The 17,118-nt window shown below is 46.8% G+C and overlaps 1 protein-coding gene across 1 annotated transcript in view; it reads right to left on the minus strand.

Annotated features, from left to right (window-relative positions):
• The window catches only part of PALLD (palladin, cytoskeletal associated protein), a gene marked incomplete at both ends in the record, with an annotated part of 383,889 nt that overhangs the window by 20,510 nt on the left and 346,261 nt on the right, over positions 1-17,118 (minus strand). The window contains 4 exons of the mRNA XM_079706944.1: positions 2,692-2,913; positions 4,036-4,086; positions 4,869-4,967; positions 8,169-8,304. Of these exons, the coding sequence (XP_079563070.1) occupies positions 2,692-2,913; positions 4,036-4,086; positions 4,869-4,967; positions 8,169-8,304 (508 nt within the window). The remainder of the gene's footprint in view (positions 1-2,691; positions 2,914-4,035; positions 4,087-4,868; positions 4,968-8,168; positions 8,305-17,118) is intronic.

Here is a 17,118-nt window from a genome sequence, read left to right on the forward strand (position 1 = left end):
AATTCCACTCCCTGTCAAAGCCTCTGAATCTGAAAAATCTTTCTTAAAACTTCCATGTCTAAGACAGGAAAAGGCTAAAAATAGATGGCAGGCAATAAGTGCAAGAACAATCAGGATCCGACCGCTGTAGCTTTTCCTACCCTCAGTTTTCAGTTAGTTGCACGTTTATAGGAACTATATTATTAATCTCCAGAACCTAAAAGTTCACCATCAAATAGACTAATAACTTTCAGTTCTAAAAGTTAAGTTACATAAGGCGTGATACTTTGTAATTATCATGCTCTTAGTGGTTGGATTATTTCTGATGGAACAAAGCAGCTGTGATTAGTACATAATTTCTCCCTTTTGCACTCTTGCCGCTATGCCAGTTCTTTAGAATTAATGCTCAATTTTTTTTTTTTTTTTTGCGGTACGTGGGCCTCTCACTGCTGTGGCCTCTCCCGTTGCGGAGCACAGGCTCCGGACGCGCAGGCTCAGCGGCCATGGCTCATGGGCCCAGCCGCTCCGCGGCATGTGGGATCTTCCCGGACCGGGGCACGAACCCGTGGTCCCCTGCATCGGCAGGTGGACTCTCAACCACTGCGCCACCAGGGAAGCCCTATTTCTCTCCTTTAATCATATTTTTCACCTCTATTGTACTTGGAATACAACTTTCAAATGAGATTAAGAGACAGGGCGGGAAGGGTACAAGAGATGAAACCAGGGTGAACTAGAAATTCTCTTCCATCTTCTCATAGCTCAATGGAACAAGCATGTCAAGGGCAGAATAAAAAAATTAAAAAAAAAAACATAAGCTAAAAAAATGTATATTTTTAAACACGATGAGTATTCCATACTCCAACAATCCTAATACAATTTCTAGAACATGTGCAGGAGAAACAGGTTTCAATAAACCAGGGAGGGGAGAAAAAGAACGGCAGCCAGGAAAACAGAAGAACATCCAACGGGAAACAGTTCTGGAAAATCAACCTCCTGACGGCTGTGAAACACACTCAAGGCTGTAGGAGAACAAGACAGTCACGTTACAACCAAAGCCTGCCTCTCGAGCCAACATAATTCTTTAAGAACAGGATTCAGTGATCTTAGAACCTGATCAGTAATCGTGCCTTGAGTAAGGTTTAAAAAGAACGTGGGGTTTTTTTTGTGACTATTTTGGAAGTTCGTGATATAATTATGAGTTCCACTCATAAGCTGCATGTTTATTTTTAATACACACATTTGATATCATGTTTGTGAACACACACCAATGATCCAATTATCTCAAGATAACACAGAAGTGTTCTCTAACAACAGCTGATTTGTGAAGTCCATTAGGAGGTGGCAATGGCTCTGAAAATATAAAGCTAATTTTTTTGGTCTATCTTTTTCTGACTGTGGGGCTGGGATTCGGTTTTAGGGAAACAGTATGGTGGTACAACTTCCCTTCCTGTGAAAACAGAACGACGGATGGAGCCACAGAGCATGAGCCCCTCAAAGTCTCAGGTGTGGTCCCGGCCCGGCCCCTTCCCCTGTCTCCTCAGTCTCATTCCGGCCCTTTTACACCAGCCCCTGTTAAAATGTTAATTTCAGGGAGTACAGTGTTCATTTTTGTCTGCTTATTTTACATGTGCCTTGTCTCTGGTCCTGTTCTTTCACTAAAGTGTCTATTCCTTTTAGAATTGTTTCCATCACTTTAAACACAGTAATTTCAGAGGAGTCTCCTCAAGACGGCTCTATCCTGTGTGGCACCTTGGCTTCTGTTCTCCCGTTTCTTTTGCTGTGGACTCTGTTTGCTCGCAGGGTCTGTTTTTCCTGTGAACTCCCTTTTCCCCCTCCTGCCCTGTAGGTGTCTGACAGGCCCCAGCGTGGAATCTTCTATGGGGCAATTTTTACTTGCTTCTGCCAGAAACCTTAGGATTATAATCATCCTGGACTAAATTTCACATTAATTTCTCAGCTTTGGGCTGTGTATCCTGTGAGAGTGTGACTCTGGAGTTTCAGTTTCTCATGGATGCCTCTTTTATTCTCTTCTCTCAAGTTCTAGGGAAAAGTGTAGTCCTGTTTGCCACTTTGCGGGGCCAGTGAGCAGTGATTCTAGTCTCTCCTTAAAGAGAGGGCCACCCTCCCTCCTTCCAGCATCCCCACGTGCTCACAGGAACAGGGCTCCAGCCAGGCCGGCCTCATCGTGGGTACCAGAAGCTTCTCGGAGGACCCTTTCTCACAGTATTCCTGCGTCCACCGCCTCTGTAAACACAGGAGGCCTTGGGTTTTGTAGACTAAAGATCTGCAGTTTCCATCATCTGTGGTAGCTTTATTCCTCTGTCTGGTACAGAGCACGGGCGGCGGATTCAAGTTCAAGCCTGGCCACTCACAGCTTTCTGACCCTGGGAAAGTTCATTAACCCCCCTGAGCTCAGCCCGTTGTCTGCAATTTGGGTGTAACAACGGCAGCATCACACGAGTAAATGACGTGGGTTATAAAAAGCTCCTCGTCCATTATTCTACTATTCTGTTCTGTCCTGTTCTATTCTTCTACCCTTGCTGGCTTCCAGTGCCTCCTGAGGACGGCCCTGAACTCAAGCGTTTTACATCACGGGTGCTGAGAAGCTTCGTCTGCACCTGTTCCCCCTAACGCTGCAATGGTGTGTGGCATGCTGGAAGCCAAACTCATCCTCAGGGAATATAACTCTTAAGAAGCCTTGTTGCAGCTCACCTTCGGCTTTGGATTCCCGGTCACTCTGCACGTGAAGGTCACAGGCATCCCCTCAAAGATCTTGAAATGCTTCAGCTTCGTCTCGAAGGATGGGGCCGCTACACTCTCCACAGACGCTTCCCCACAGGGAGCCTCGTCCCCTGACTCCTCCACAGGGGACCTTTCCAGCCTGTACTCGATTTCACTGATGAGCCTCTGCTCACAGCTGGAGACTTTGTACTCCTAAATCAGAGAGAAGAGTCACGTCACCGGCCTCGGTCCACGCGGTACAAAGTCCCCCAAGCCCCACGTCTTATCCCCTCTCCAGTAAGGCGCCCAGAAGACAGTGATGTGTTTACCACAGAGCTAAAAATGGAGCCTATGCCCAATTCAATTCCATATAAAACAAAGAACATCTGGAAGTAAGTACGTATGATATTTCAAACTGTCCTCAGGTCCTATGATCCAAAACAAAACCAAACCAAACCAACTACGAAGATGAATTTCCTTCTCTCTTCTCTTGGGGTGGGGAGAAGAAAGAAAAAGGCAACTGTCATTCCTAAATCATTCATAAAAAGTACACGTGACGGCACACGGATCCCTCTGTCTGGTGGGGCACTTCTCAGAAGGGCAGCCGCACGGGCGGGGAGCAGCTGCAAGGTCACTCGGCCTCTTAGCAAACGAGTGACGGAGGAAGGGCGCCCTCGCCACACAGCCCCGGGCTCTCCCTCCGCAGCTCTGGGCAACCGTCCTCCGACTGAGCACTGACGGTCCAGTCACATGTTTGGTTAAAAAAATAGGAGCAAAGCAAAGTCCCCGTCATCATCCTCTGGTGATGGAGGGGGACCCTGCAGATCTCTCGCTGACAAAGTACAGTAGAGACAAGGCAGCCCATTATGAGATATTCTCTATTTAATATTAAATGAAAGGTTGTTTTAACGAGGTTTTCCCTTAAGGTACTCAACCTTTAAAAGGCAGTCTGTTGCCTTGAAGGAAGAAATTCAACAGTATGAATAAAACTGCAAAAAATACACAAGTTGCTTTGTCTAAATAGTATCCAATCAGTCAGTTTAAGAATTAGCTCTTTTTCCCCCCGAAAGGTTTAACAAACGAGAAACTTCTCACAATTTAAAATTTAGGGTATCCACAAGGGACAGAATCAGATTCAAGTTTGTAAATAAATAAACGATGCGAGAGATCCCCCCGCAGCGAATTGTGTCCATGATATTAAATGGAAACAGACACTGGTCAGAGTATCTATAATTAACGTATGGCAGTTAACTATAGATACACAGGTAAACGAGGAAGAACAGAAGAAACAGATACAGGGAAAGACTGGGAAGAAAAGAAAGGTGAAAGCGTGACCTTTTGACCATCCAGAGGACTCCCTACAGAAGCATGAGGAGACCCAGGGTCCTGCAATGGTAGAAAAAAAGAAGTGAAGCCAGTAACAGAAGCAGCAAGAATCTCACAAGATTTCTAGCTTTACGTGAAACTGTGGTGGTAGCAATATTTAACACAGAGAAACTTTCAGATTTTGAACGCTGATCCATTTCTTAAGAGATACGAGAAAGAGTTTACTTGATCCTTTAAACTTGTGTTAAAAAGCTTTCTTTTATCTCAGAACTACATCTGGAGACTCCAAACAGAAGCAGTGGAGATTAAAAAACAGTTTACTTACATCAGATCCATGAAGTGACTTTTTTTTTGGTGTTATCAGGGGAACAAAATGTTAGCATTTTAGGTTCTCTGCTGATTAGTGCTTTATAACTACATACATGGAGGAAAACAGAGTCTTTTCTGTACACAGGTATTTTACCTGGACGAGATATTAAGATCATAATTGGAAATAGTCACTAGTGATTTCAGACAATTTCAGGGAACATATGTTCTTCCACACAAACCTGTTCTGCATGACAGCCCAGGACAGGAAAAACAGAAAGATACTTGAAAGGAGAGAAACGAATCGATAAGAAGATAAAAAGAACAGGCGTCACCGACTGAAATAAATCCCAGCACTCACTCAGCGCAGTACGTGCTCAATAAACGCTGGCTTGGAGGCGGATGTGATGACAGCGCTGTTTCCTCTGCCCCGCCCTCTGCTCTCCACAGAGCTGACCCCAAGCCTGTCCGTGAGGAGGGCGGGGACAGGGGACAGGGGAATCTGCTCCCCTGAGGAGCCAGGAGCAATGGGGTACCTGGCTGGCCGCCTCCTCTTCAGGCTCCTGGACGTGGAAGACGGTCGCGCTGTCGGCACCCAGCAGCCGCCGAGCCATCCTTTCCTCGTAGGTCAACCTCTAGACAAAGCAAGTCACAGAAATCAGAAAAATCACAATGCTACCACACCTTAAGAAAAAGGGTTGAAAAAGCAAACACGCTGGCCGTTCTCTGGAACTGCGCCCTCTCCGCCGTCGATGCCTGTACGCACGGGAGTCCTGTCCTCCCGTTCAGCTGCTCTCACCGGCCCTTCTGGTCCTGACCCTGGGTTCGGAGGTGGGGTGACCCATCCTGAGAGCCACCAACTGACAGAGCACAGACTGAGTAACAGGGCAGAAGTCACCTAAAAGTACGAGTCATATATTTACCCCTCACGATAAACATAGAGAAAAAAGATATTTAAACAGCAAAATGTTCTTTTTACGGGAAATGTTATTTTCATAGCCATCCACAGGCTTCCGAACTGCCTGGTCAGCTCTGAGCCTGATGAGAGTTTCAGGCCAGCGGGCAGTGACGGTCCTCTCTGCTTGGACAGCACCTCCCAGGGGCTGGGTACCCGAGGTGAACACAAGCACATGTAGTAATCCACAAAGAATGACTGCACACGCGGGTCTGGCAGAGGGGCCGTGAGAGACGCCTGCTGAGCTGACACCCACGACCCACGCTCCTGCTTGGGGAGACTGTCTGCAAAGAGGGCGGGAAGGCTTCTGCATCGACCGACTGGCGCTTTGGGCCAAACACAAGAGAAATGTCCACGTTCGTGTTCTGTCTGCTGGGTGGATGGCCGCTCTTGAGCGCTGGCTCTAATAGGACCGTCGGCCCGTCGGGGGCATTTTAAAAACAAGCATTTGATTCAAGATGGAGAGTAACTAGTAAGGCAGAATCCAAAAAAAAAAAAAAAGAAAAAAAAAACCTGCAAAAGTTATTTCAGATAAACTTCCAAACTTGTGAATCTAGACACAGATTCTACTGGAAACTATCTAATCAGGAAAATATGTTGGGTAAACTGCTGATTTCCAGCAATTGCTGGTTCCAGTCCCAGCAGAGACCGGGAAGAGAAATAAGACAAGTGCCAAATGACAAAAGACCTGAAGTTCCAGTTATTTCATTTCGTAAAGAAGGGGCCGAGGATGAGAAGAGGTACAGGCAGTGTCTGCTGCGTGGGATGTCTCGTAGTAAGTTGTTGTGTAATGTTCTCACGTGTGTTAAAAAATCATGAATTCAGGGCTTCCCTGGTGGCGCAGTGGTTGAGAGTCCGCCTGCCGATGCAGGGGACACGGGTTCGTGCCCCGGTCTGGGAAGATCCCACATGCCGCGGAGCGGCTGGGCCCGTGTGCCGTGGCCGCTGAGCCTGCGCGTCCGGGGCCTGTGCTCCACAGGAGGGGAGGCCACAGCAGTAAGAGGCCCGCGTACCGCAAAAAATAAATAAATAAATAAATAAATCATGAATTCAGTTTTCAGAGAGAGTTTTAAATACCTGTTCTCTGAAAAGCCTTCCTAACGTCTGCAGGGAGGACTATACGAGCATCATAGGGAGGACTGGAGTGATGCCACCCTGTTCCTTTGGAGCAGAAGCATCATTTGACACCCAGGCCTTCACCAGATGTACCTGCTACCACCAGGAACCAAAGTCACTTCATAGTTTTGTTTCTAAACTACTATGCCGTGTGGATCGACGAGCTCTAAGAAGCCAGAAATAAGTATGGAATGATGTGCAACATCAGAAAAAGCTGTTTCAGGGTCTCATTTTCTAAGAAAGGAAACCTTACTTTTCTTGTCTTTTTTAAACTCTCAAATGTGGAAATCTATGGAAAATACTGGAAATGTCATTCACTGCTAAACAGACAAATACCAAAAAATATATTTATACACGAGATATATGATATATATATAACAAATATAAATACACATAGTATAATGTAAGAGCTTATACAAGTCTTACTTTTTAACCAAGAGTTAGTCCATAAGGAATATTTAAACAAGCAACCAAAAAAAAAAAAAGAAAAAAAAAAACCCTGGAGAGATGCCTTTACCTGGACTGAAAAAGTTCCCATAAGTATTTGTTTTAATCCATCAAAGGCTCTGGTTGACAGAGCCACAGGGCAAACTTCCAGAATACGTGCATTTACACGTGCAACCACTTACTTCAGGGAGAATATATGTTCCCTTGGTGAAAATCTTCTCTTCGAAATCACTAACCAACACAAGCACTCATCAGCATTTTAATCTTCCTGAGCTCAGATCAGGACGCCCTAATAATTAAAACCAGCATCCAACACCCTCCTCTGGTCCCCATCTTTCCGATCAAACGTGGCCTGTGCTCACATTTTTATCTATCAATGCTTGATAATTACAATTCCTAGAAAACTTAATTAGTACAGAGACTCTCCTGAAAAAGGTGTCTGAGGGAGATTTTATACTAAGAGGCCCTTTTCTGCTTCTACTTAAGAGCCGGGCAAATTTCCCCATAGTAAAGCACAACAGGCTCCTTTTCCCTACCTGAGATCTCATTTACTAGACTTGCTTTTCCTGTCCCCTTGAAGTACTCTGATGTGATAAGAAAAGGGTCAGTAACCCCCCCAAAAACAAACAAAAAAGACTGGCAAGGAAACATGAAGTCCACTGGAGGAAACATCTTCTGTGCACACTGTTACCAGAGCTACTCTGGTCGACTTCACAATTCGGCAGCCTTGAAACAGAATTACTATTTTCTTCTTGAGTTGAGCTGTCCTGCCCTGACAGACTAGAACGAGGATGGGAGGCAAGCCTCCTCTTTCAGGTGACGGAATCCGTATCTCCTAACAGTCTAGACTCCAGCCATGGGCTCCTAAGGAAAGATGCTTTTTGTGCAGAAGCAGTGCAGGGCACGGAATCCAAATTCTGCTTCTGGAAGTTTAATTCCAATTCACTGCTTCCGGCAGAGACAGGTCACCGGGGGGCGTGGCTCTCCCACGCCCACCCCTCCAGCGGCATTTGCTCCTTTTTCTCTGCAAGGTCGCAGGTCCTCACTGTCCTCCTCCCGGCCTCACCCTCAGTCCTGCCCCCCTCCCTTCCCTGCAACCTGCTGTGATGCCCCAGGAACGGTCCATGACAGGAGGCAGCAGAAGGCAGCCTTCTCCCCTCCCCCGCTTCCCGGACCCAAGCCTCAACACGCAGAGGAACCTGGGGGCTCGGGGTACCGGGCCAGCGGTGAGGACGCGTCTCGGGACCTTAGGCCCGGGGGAGGGGGAAGGGCTCGGGGCAGCTCCAGACCCCGCCCACCCCGCCCACCCGCCCCGTACCGGCTGCCCGTTGTTCAGCAGGTCCTCCTTGAAGCGCAACTTCCGCTCCAGGTCCTGGATGACGGCATCCTTCGAGCCCTGGATCTCCTCGTCCGAGGCCATCCGGGCAGTTCTGCTGGCCTTCTTGGGAAATCCCCTGTGGGCAAGCTCAGGGTCAGGGTCAGGGTCGGGGTCGGGGCCAGGCACGCACCTCCTGGCCCAGCACCACCCACCCTAACAGCCACGCCTGTCCCGCTGGGTGTGCGACCAGGGACACTGACGGGAACCGGTGCCCAGATAAAGTCCGTACACCTAGGGCGCACCCGCCGGGGTGAGATGAGGGCCAAGGCCGGGGAAGCGGCAACAACTACGTGGCGCTGTTTATGCCCAGACCTGGGTTTCCACCGTGTTAGGTCTGGGACTTCGGGCAAGCTTCCCAACACGTGTCATAAACAGGTGTAACAACACCCAGCACCACACGAGACCATCAACAGGGTTTCAGGGAGAACAGCCTTCCGCATCCTTCCCTCCACTCAGCCCTCTGGTCCTCGGCCACCAGTCTACTCAGCATCAGGGCCCCGCGCGCCCTGAGCAGACGTGAATCCTGCCCACTCCGCCCTCCTCCTCTGTCCTGCCCTGGTTGGGTGCAGGGTGCAGGCCTGACTGGGGCACTGAAGCCACGTGCTTCCTATTCCACTTCCTCCTCCCTCCCAGGGCTGCGGGTGAAGATGAGTGAGAGACGAGCACGGTCCAACAGCGGAAAAGAAGGGTGCACATCGCCAAAGGTGAATTTCAAAGGCATAAGGTCAAGGTTAAAATAGAGCAAGTTAGAGAAGAAGGTACAGAATACACCTTCAGGTGGAGGTGTGGGGACGCAGGCGGGCGGGGTCACGGGGGGGAGGTGTGGGGACGCAGGCGGGCGGGGTCACGGGGGGGAGGTGTGGGGACGCAGGCGGGCGGGGTCACGGGTGGGAGGTGTGGGGACGCAGGCGGGCGGGGTCACGGGGGGGAGGTGTGGGGACGCAGGCGGGCGGGGTCACGGGTGGGAGGTGTGGGGACGCAGGCGGGCGGGGTCACAGGGGGGAGGTGTGGGGACGCAGGCGGGCGGGGTCACAGGGGGGAGGTGTGGGGACGCAGGCGGGCGGGGTCACGGGTGTGAGGTGTGAGGATGCAGGCGGGCGGGGTCACGGGTGGGAGGTGTGAGGATGCAGGCGGGCATCACAGCAACAAGGGTGAAGAGGCCAGCATCGCCCTTCACAGAACGCCTGGGCCGGTTACCAAATGGCTCGTGCTTCCACCTCCTCCTCCGTAAAGTGTAAAATGTGGGAACTAAAAGCACAGGTCTCACAGGATTATGGGGAAAACCAGGGCCTGCAGGAGGGGCTCTGGGGCAGTGGACAGAGACCACCCTGCAGGGTGGCGGATCATGGAGGGACTGGCCAAGGGAGGCCAAGGGGAGAGAAGAGGACCCCTGGATGCTGAGCAGAGCCCCTAAGAGCTTGCCCACACCCCCGCAGACCCACTGGTCAGGGCCCTGCTCGGCTCTGGGCGCCAGGGACACATGTAGAGCAGACTGAAGTCACGATGCCTGCAAAAATCATCTTCTACAGTGGGGATGGCAGAGGGGGAGGGAGGGGAGGACCCGGTGGGAGGGCACAGTGCTGCCAGGTGACAGAAGTGGGTCCACGAGGAGCTGCACCGGGGTGACCACAGGGAGGGCCACCAGAGCCGGCCCGGGGGTCCACAGGGCACTGGGCACCTCGGGGAGAGGGGTCCAGGCCACGGCGTTCTCGCTTAGTTTAATACGGAACCTTTTCTTTTTTTCTGAGAGTATCTCATTTGGACTAATTATTAACGTAATTCAGAAAACACTAAGAAACTGTGTTAAAAAGTGAGCACAGAGTAAGGGTGAAGATCTGAGATCAGGGCAGAAACCAAGACGGAGCATTTGGAAAGGGAGGCGCCCGGCAAGAACAGTGGTTACAGACTCCTGACGCGAAGTCCTGGCCGCGGAGCGCTCTCTTGTGAAAGGGATCGGTCGTAAGACGGCTGTGGTTGCTCCCCGACGTGGCACCAACTTCTGATGAAAAACAGCAACTCATCAGGAATAAAAAGAGCATCTGGTGACAAACAGATGCTTTCCCTTCTTTAAGAAAAATTTTTTTTTTTTTTTGCATGGTCTGCGGGATCTTAACTTCCCCGACCAGGGATTGAACTCAGAGCCCTGGAAGTGAGAGTGCCAAGTCCTCAACACTGGACCGCCAGGGAAGTCCTGAGATGCTTTCCCTTCATAATGGTTTGTACAATTAAAAATTAAAACGTCTCTTCAAAGTAAACTGTTACCCAAACCAGAACTGTTCACAAAACCCTGTACTCAGCACACAGGATCCAGCGGCATCCCGACACATCTTACGTGCTGACTGCTCCTGTGCTCAGCCCAAGCACGCAGAAGCATCCTGTCCTGTCTACACCAGCTTCAAGGTGACACCACTGACTATGTTAAATAATACTCATGGGCCTCCCTGGTGGCGCAGTGGTTGAGAGTCTGCCTGCTAATGCAGGGGACACGGGTTCAAGCCCTGGTCTGGGAAGATCCCACATGCCGCGGAGCAACTGGGCCCGTGAGCCACAACTACTGAGCCTGTGCGTCTGGAGCCTGTGCTCCGCAACAAGAGAGGCCGCGATAGTGAGAGGCCCGCAAACCGCGATGAAGAGTGGCCCCCGCTCGCCGCAACTAGAGAAAGCCCTCGCACAGAAACGAAGACCCAACACAGCCAAAAATAAATAAATAAACAAATGTGGGGTTAAAAAAATAATAATACTCATGTTGTTGGGGGTAAAAACAGCTCAACCATACACACACACAGGTGGCAAGTAAAACCCTCCAGATTTAACCACGCGAAGTCCCAGGAAGTTTTCTTCTTTTTCCTTGACGACTGAACGACCTTGAGAGCATCCTCCCTTGATGGACTGTTCCAGGTCAACACTGTCCGTGCTCAGAGACACAGCTCAGAGCACATGGCTTAGGAGGTCCTGGGCCTGTCTGGCCACAAGAGAAGTTTTTAAATGAAGAGCCCCCGTATCCTCCTCTTCCCATACTCAGCAAAATCGAATGGAAACTAAACTTCACACAGTTGCAGAGTGAGCAAAATCAGCAACACGCTGTCAGGTAGGAATCCCTCCCATCCAAGAGTGTAGCTCAGAAACTAATGTATAAAAGAGGGAATTCCCTGGCATCCAGTGTTTAGGACTCTGTGCTTTCACTGCCAAGGAGGCCCAGGTTCAATCCCTGGTCGGGGAAAAAAGATCCTGCAAGCTGCATGGCCAAAACAAAAATTAATGCATAAAAGAGCCCGAGAGAGATTGGTTCAAGATGGCGGAGCAGAAGGACATGCACTCACTGCCTCTTGCGAGAGCACAGGAATCACAACTAACTGCTGGACAATCGACAGGAAGACACTGGATAGAAAGATACCCCACATCCAAAGACAAAGGAGAAGCCACAATGAGACGGTAGGAGGGGCACAATCACAGTAAAATCAAATCCCATAACCAATGGGTGGGTGACTCACAGACTGGAGAACACTTATACCACAGAAGTCCACCCACGGGAGTGAAGGTTCTGAGCCACACGTGAGGCTTCCCAACCTGGAGGCCCAGGAACGGGAGGAGGAATTCCTAGAGGATCAGACTTTGAAGCCTAGTGGGATTTGACTGCAGGACTTTGACAGGACTGGGGGAAACAGAGACTCCACTCTTGGAGGGCACACACAAAGCAGTGTGCACATCAGGACCCAGGGGGAAGGAGCAGTGACCCCAGGGGAGACTGAACCAGACCTACCTGCTAGTGTTGGAGGGTCTCCTGCAGAGGCAGGGGGTGGCTGTGGCTCACCCTGGGGACAAGGACATAGGCAGCAGAAGTTCTGGGAAGTACTCCTTGGCGTGAGCCCTCCCAGAGTCTGTCATCAGCCCCACCAAAGGGCCCGGGTAGGCTCCAGTGTTGGGTCGTCTCAGGCCAAACAACCAACAGGGAGGGAACCTAGCGCCACCCATGAGCAGACAAGTGGATTAAAGTTTTACTGAGCTCTGCCCACCAGAGGAACAGCCAGCTCTACCCACCACCAGTCCCTCCCATCAGGAAGCTTGCACAAGCCTCTTAGATAGCCACATCCACCAGAGGGCAGACAGCAGAAGCAAGAAGAACTACAATCCTGCAGCCTGTGGAAAAAAACCACATTCACAGAAAGACAGACAAGATGAAAAGGCAGAGGGCTATGTACCAGATGAAGGAACAAGATAAAACCCCAGAAAAAACAACTAAATGAAGTGGAGATAGGCAACCTTCCAGAAAAAGAATTCAGAATAATGATAGTGAAGATGATCCAGGACCTCGGAAGAAGAATGGAGGCAAAGGTCGAGAAGATGCAAGAAATGTTTAACAAAGACCTAGAAGCATTAAAGAACAAACAAGCAGAGATGAACAATACAATAACTGAATTGAAAACTACACTAGAAGGAACCAAGAGCAGAATAACTGAGGCAGAAGAACGGATAAGTGACCTGGAAGACAGAATGGTGGAAATCACTGCTGTGGAACAGAATAAAGAAAAAAGAATGAAGAGAAATGAAGACAGCCTAAGAGAACTCTGGGAAAACATTAAACGCAACAACATTCGCATTACAGGGGTCCCAGAAGGAGAAGAGAGAGAGAGAGGATGCGAGAAAGTATGTGAAGAGATTATAGTCGAAAATTTCCCTAACATGGGAAAGGAAACAGCCACCCAAGTCCAGGAAACACAGAGAGTCCCAGGCAGGATAAACCCAAGGAGAAACATGCTGAGACACATAGTAATCAAATAGGCAAAAATTAAAGACAAACAAAATTTATTGAAAGCAGCAAGGGAAAAATGACAAATAACATATAAGGGAGCTCCCATAAGGTTCACAGCTGATTTCTCAGCAGAAACTCTGCAAGCCAGAAGGGAGTGGCATGATATACTTAAAGTGATGAAAGGGAAGAATCTACAACCAAAATTACTCTACCCAGCAAGGATCTCATTCAGATTCCATAGAGAAATCAAAAGCTTTACAGACAAGCAAAAGCTAAGAGAATTCAGCACCACCAAACCAGCCTTACAACAAATGCTAAAGGAACTTTTTAAAGTGGGAAACACAAGAGAAGAAAAGGATTGACAAAAATAAACCCATAACAATGAAGAAAATAGTAATAGGAACACACATATCGATAATTACCTTAAATGTGAATGGATTAAATGCTCCAACCAAAAGACATAGGCTCGCTGAATGGATACAAAAACAAGACATACATGCTGTCTACAAGACACCCACTTCAGACCTAGGGACAGATACAGACTGAAAGTGGGGGGATGGAAAAACATATTCCATGCAAATGGAAATCAAAAGAAAGCTGGAGCAGCAATTCTCATATCAGGTAAAATAGACTTTAAAATAAAGAATGTTACAAGAGACAAGGAAGGACACTACGTAACGATCAGGGGATCAATCCAAGAAGAAGCTATAACAATTACAAATATATATGCACCCAACATAGGAGCACCTCAATACATAAGGCAATTGCTAACAGCTATGAAAGAGGAAATCGACAGTAACACAATAGTGGGGGACTTTAACACCTCACTTACACCAACAGACAGACCATCCAGAGAGAAAATTAATAAGGAAACACAAGCTTTAAATGACACAATAGACCAGATAGGTTTAATTGATACTTATAGGACATTCCATCCCAAAACAGCAGATTACACTTTCTTCTCAAGCACGCATGGAACATTCTCCAGGACAGATCACATCTTGGGTCACAAATCAACCCTCAGTAAATTTAACAAAACTAAAATCATATCAAGCATCTTTACTAACCACAACTCTATGAGATTAGAAATGAATTACATGGAAAAAAACATAAAAAACACAAACACATGGAGGCTAAACAATACGTTACTAAATAACCAAGAGATCACTGAAAATCACAGAGGAAATAAAAAAATATCTAGAGACAAGTGACAACAAAAACACAACAATCCAAAACCTATGGGATGCAACAAAAGCAGTTCTAAGAGGAAAGTTTATAGCAATACAAGCCTACCACAAGAACCGAGAAAAATCTCAAATAAACAATCTAACCTTACACCTAAAGGAACGAGAGAAAGAACAAACAAAACCCAAAGTTAGGAGAAGGAAAGAAATCATAAAGATCAGAAATAAGGGAAATAGAAACCAAAAAAAACAATAGCAAAGATCAATAAAACTAAAAGCTGGTTCTTTAGGAAGATAAACAAAATTGATAAACCATTAGCCAGACACATCGACAAAATGAAGGAGAGGATTCAAATCAATAAAACTAGAAATGAAAAAGGAGAAGTTACAACAGACAGTGCGGAAATACAAAGCATCCTAAGAGACTACCACAAGCAGCTGTATGCCACTAAAATGGACAACCTGGAAGAAATGGACAAATTCTTAGAAAGATATAACCTTCCAAGACTGAACCAGGAAGAAACAGAAAATATGAACAGACCAATCACAAGTAATGAAATTGAAACTCTGATTAAAAATCTTCCAACACCAGATGGCTTCACAGGTGAAGTTTATCAAACATTTAGAGAAGAGCTAACACCCATCCTTCTCAAACTCTTCCATAAAATGGCAGAGGAAGGAACACTCCCAAACTCATTCTATGAGGCCACCATCATCCTGATACCAAAACCAGACAAAGATACTACAAAAAAAGAAAATTACCGACCAGTATCACTGATAAATATAAATGGCAAAAATCCTCAAGAAAATAGTACCAAACAGAACCCAACAACACATTAACAGGATCATACACCACGATCAAGTGAGATTTATGCCAGGGATGCAAGGATTCAATATACACAAATCAATCAATGTAATACACCATATTAACAAATCGAAGAATAACAAACGTGATCATCTCAACAGACACAGAAAAGGCTTTTGACAAAATTCAACAGCCATTTATGATAAAAATTCTCCAGAAAGTGGGCACAGAGGGAACCTACCTCAACATAATAAAGGCCATATATGACAAACCCACAGCAAACATCATTCTCAATGGTGAAAAACTGAAAGCATTTCCTCTAAGATCAGGAAGAAGACAAGGATGTCCAGTCTCACCACTATTATTCAACATACTTTTGGAAGTCCTAGCCACGGCAATCAGAGAAGAAAAAGAAATAAAAGGAATACAAACTGGAAAAGAAGAAGTAAAACTTTCACTTTGGGCAGATGATACTATACGTAGAGAATCCTAAAGATGCCACCAGAAAACTACTAGAGCTAATCAATGAATCTGGTAACGTTGCAGGATACAAAACTAATGCACAGTAATCTCTTGCATTCCTATACACTAACAACGAAAAATCAGAAAGAGAAATTAAGAAAACAATCCCATTCACCACTGGAACAAAAAGAATAAAATGCCTAGGAATAAACCTACCTAGGGAGACAAAAGACCTGTATGCAGAAAACTATAAGACACTAATGAAAGAAATTAAAGATGATACAAACAGATGGAGGAATATACCATGTCCCTAGATTCGAAGAATCAATATTGTGAAAATGACTATACTACCCAAAGCAATCTACAGATTCAATGAAATCCCTACCAAATTACTAATGGCATTTTTTTTACAGAACTAGAACAAAAAATCTTAAAATTTGTATGGAAACACAAAAGACCCCAAATAGCCAAAGCAGTCTTGATGGAAAAAAACGGAGTTGGAGGAATCAGACTCCCTGACTTCAGACTATACTACAAAGCTACGGTAATCAAGACAATACGGTATTGGCACGAAAACAGAAATACAGATCAATGGAACAGGACAGAAAGCCCAGAGATAAACCCACACACCTAAGGTCAACTAATCTATGACAAAGGAGGCAAGCACATACAATAGAGAAAAGACAGCCTCTTCAATTAGTGGTGCTGGGAAAACTGGACAGCTACATGTAGAAGAATGAAATTAGAACACTCCCTAATACGATACACAAAAATAAACTCAGGGCTTCCCTGGCGGCACAGTGGTTGAGAGTCCGCCTGCCAATGCAGGGGACGCGGGTTCATGCCCCGGTCCAGGAAGATCCCACATGCCGCGGAGCGGCTGGGCCCGTGAGCCATGGTTGCTGAGCCTGCGCGTCTGGAGCCTGTGCTCCACAACGGGAGAGGCCACAACAGTGAGAGGCCCGCGTACAGAGAAAAAAAAAAATAAATAAATAAACTCAAAATGGATTAGAGACCTATATGTAAGACTGGACACTATAGAACTCTTAGAGGAAAACATAGGAAGAACACACTTTGACATAAATCACAGCAAGATCTTTTTTGATCCACCTCCTCCTAGAATAATGGAAATAACAACAGAAATAAACAAATGGGACCTAATGAAACTTAAAAGCTTTTGCAAAGCAAAGGAAGCTACAAGGAAGACGAAAAGACAACCCTCAGAATGGGAGAAAATATTTGCAAGCGATTGAATGGACAAAGGATTAATCTCCAAAATATACAAACAGCTCATGCAGCTCAATATTAAAAAAACAAACAACCCAATCCAAAAATGGGCAGAAGACCTAAATAGACATTTCTCCAAAGAAGATATACAGATGGTCAAGAGGCACATGAAAAGCTGCTCAACATCATTCATCATTAGAGAAATGCAAATTAAAACTGCAATGAGGTATCACCTCACACTGGTCAGAATGGCCATCATCAGAAAATCTACAAACGACAAATGCTGGAGAGGGTGTGGAGAAAAGGGAACCCTCTTGCACTGTTGGTAGGAATGTAAATTGATACAGCCACTATGGAGAACAGTATGGAGGTTCCTTAAAAAACTAAAAATAGAATTACCATATGACCCAGCAATCCCACTACTGGGCATATACCCTGAGAAAACCATAATTCAAAAAGACA

Source organism: Hyperoodon ampullatus, assembly GCF_949752795.1.
Source record: "Hyperoodon ampullatus genome assembly, chromosome: 6".
NCBI classification, from domain to species: domain Eukaryota; kingdom Metazoa; phylum Chordata; class Mammalia; order Artiodactyla; family Ziphiidae; genus Hyperoodon; species Hyperoodon ampullatus.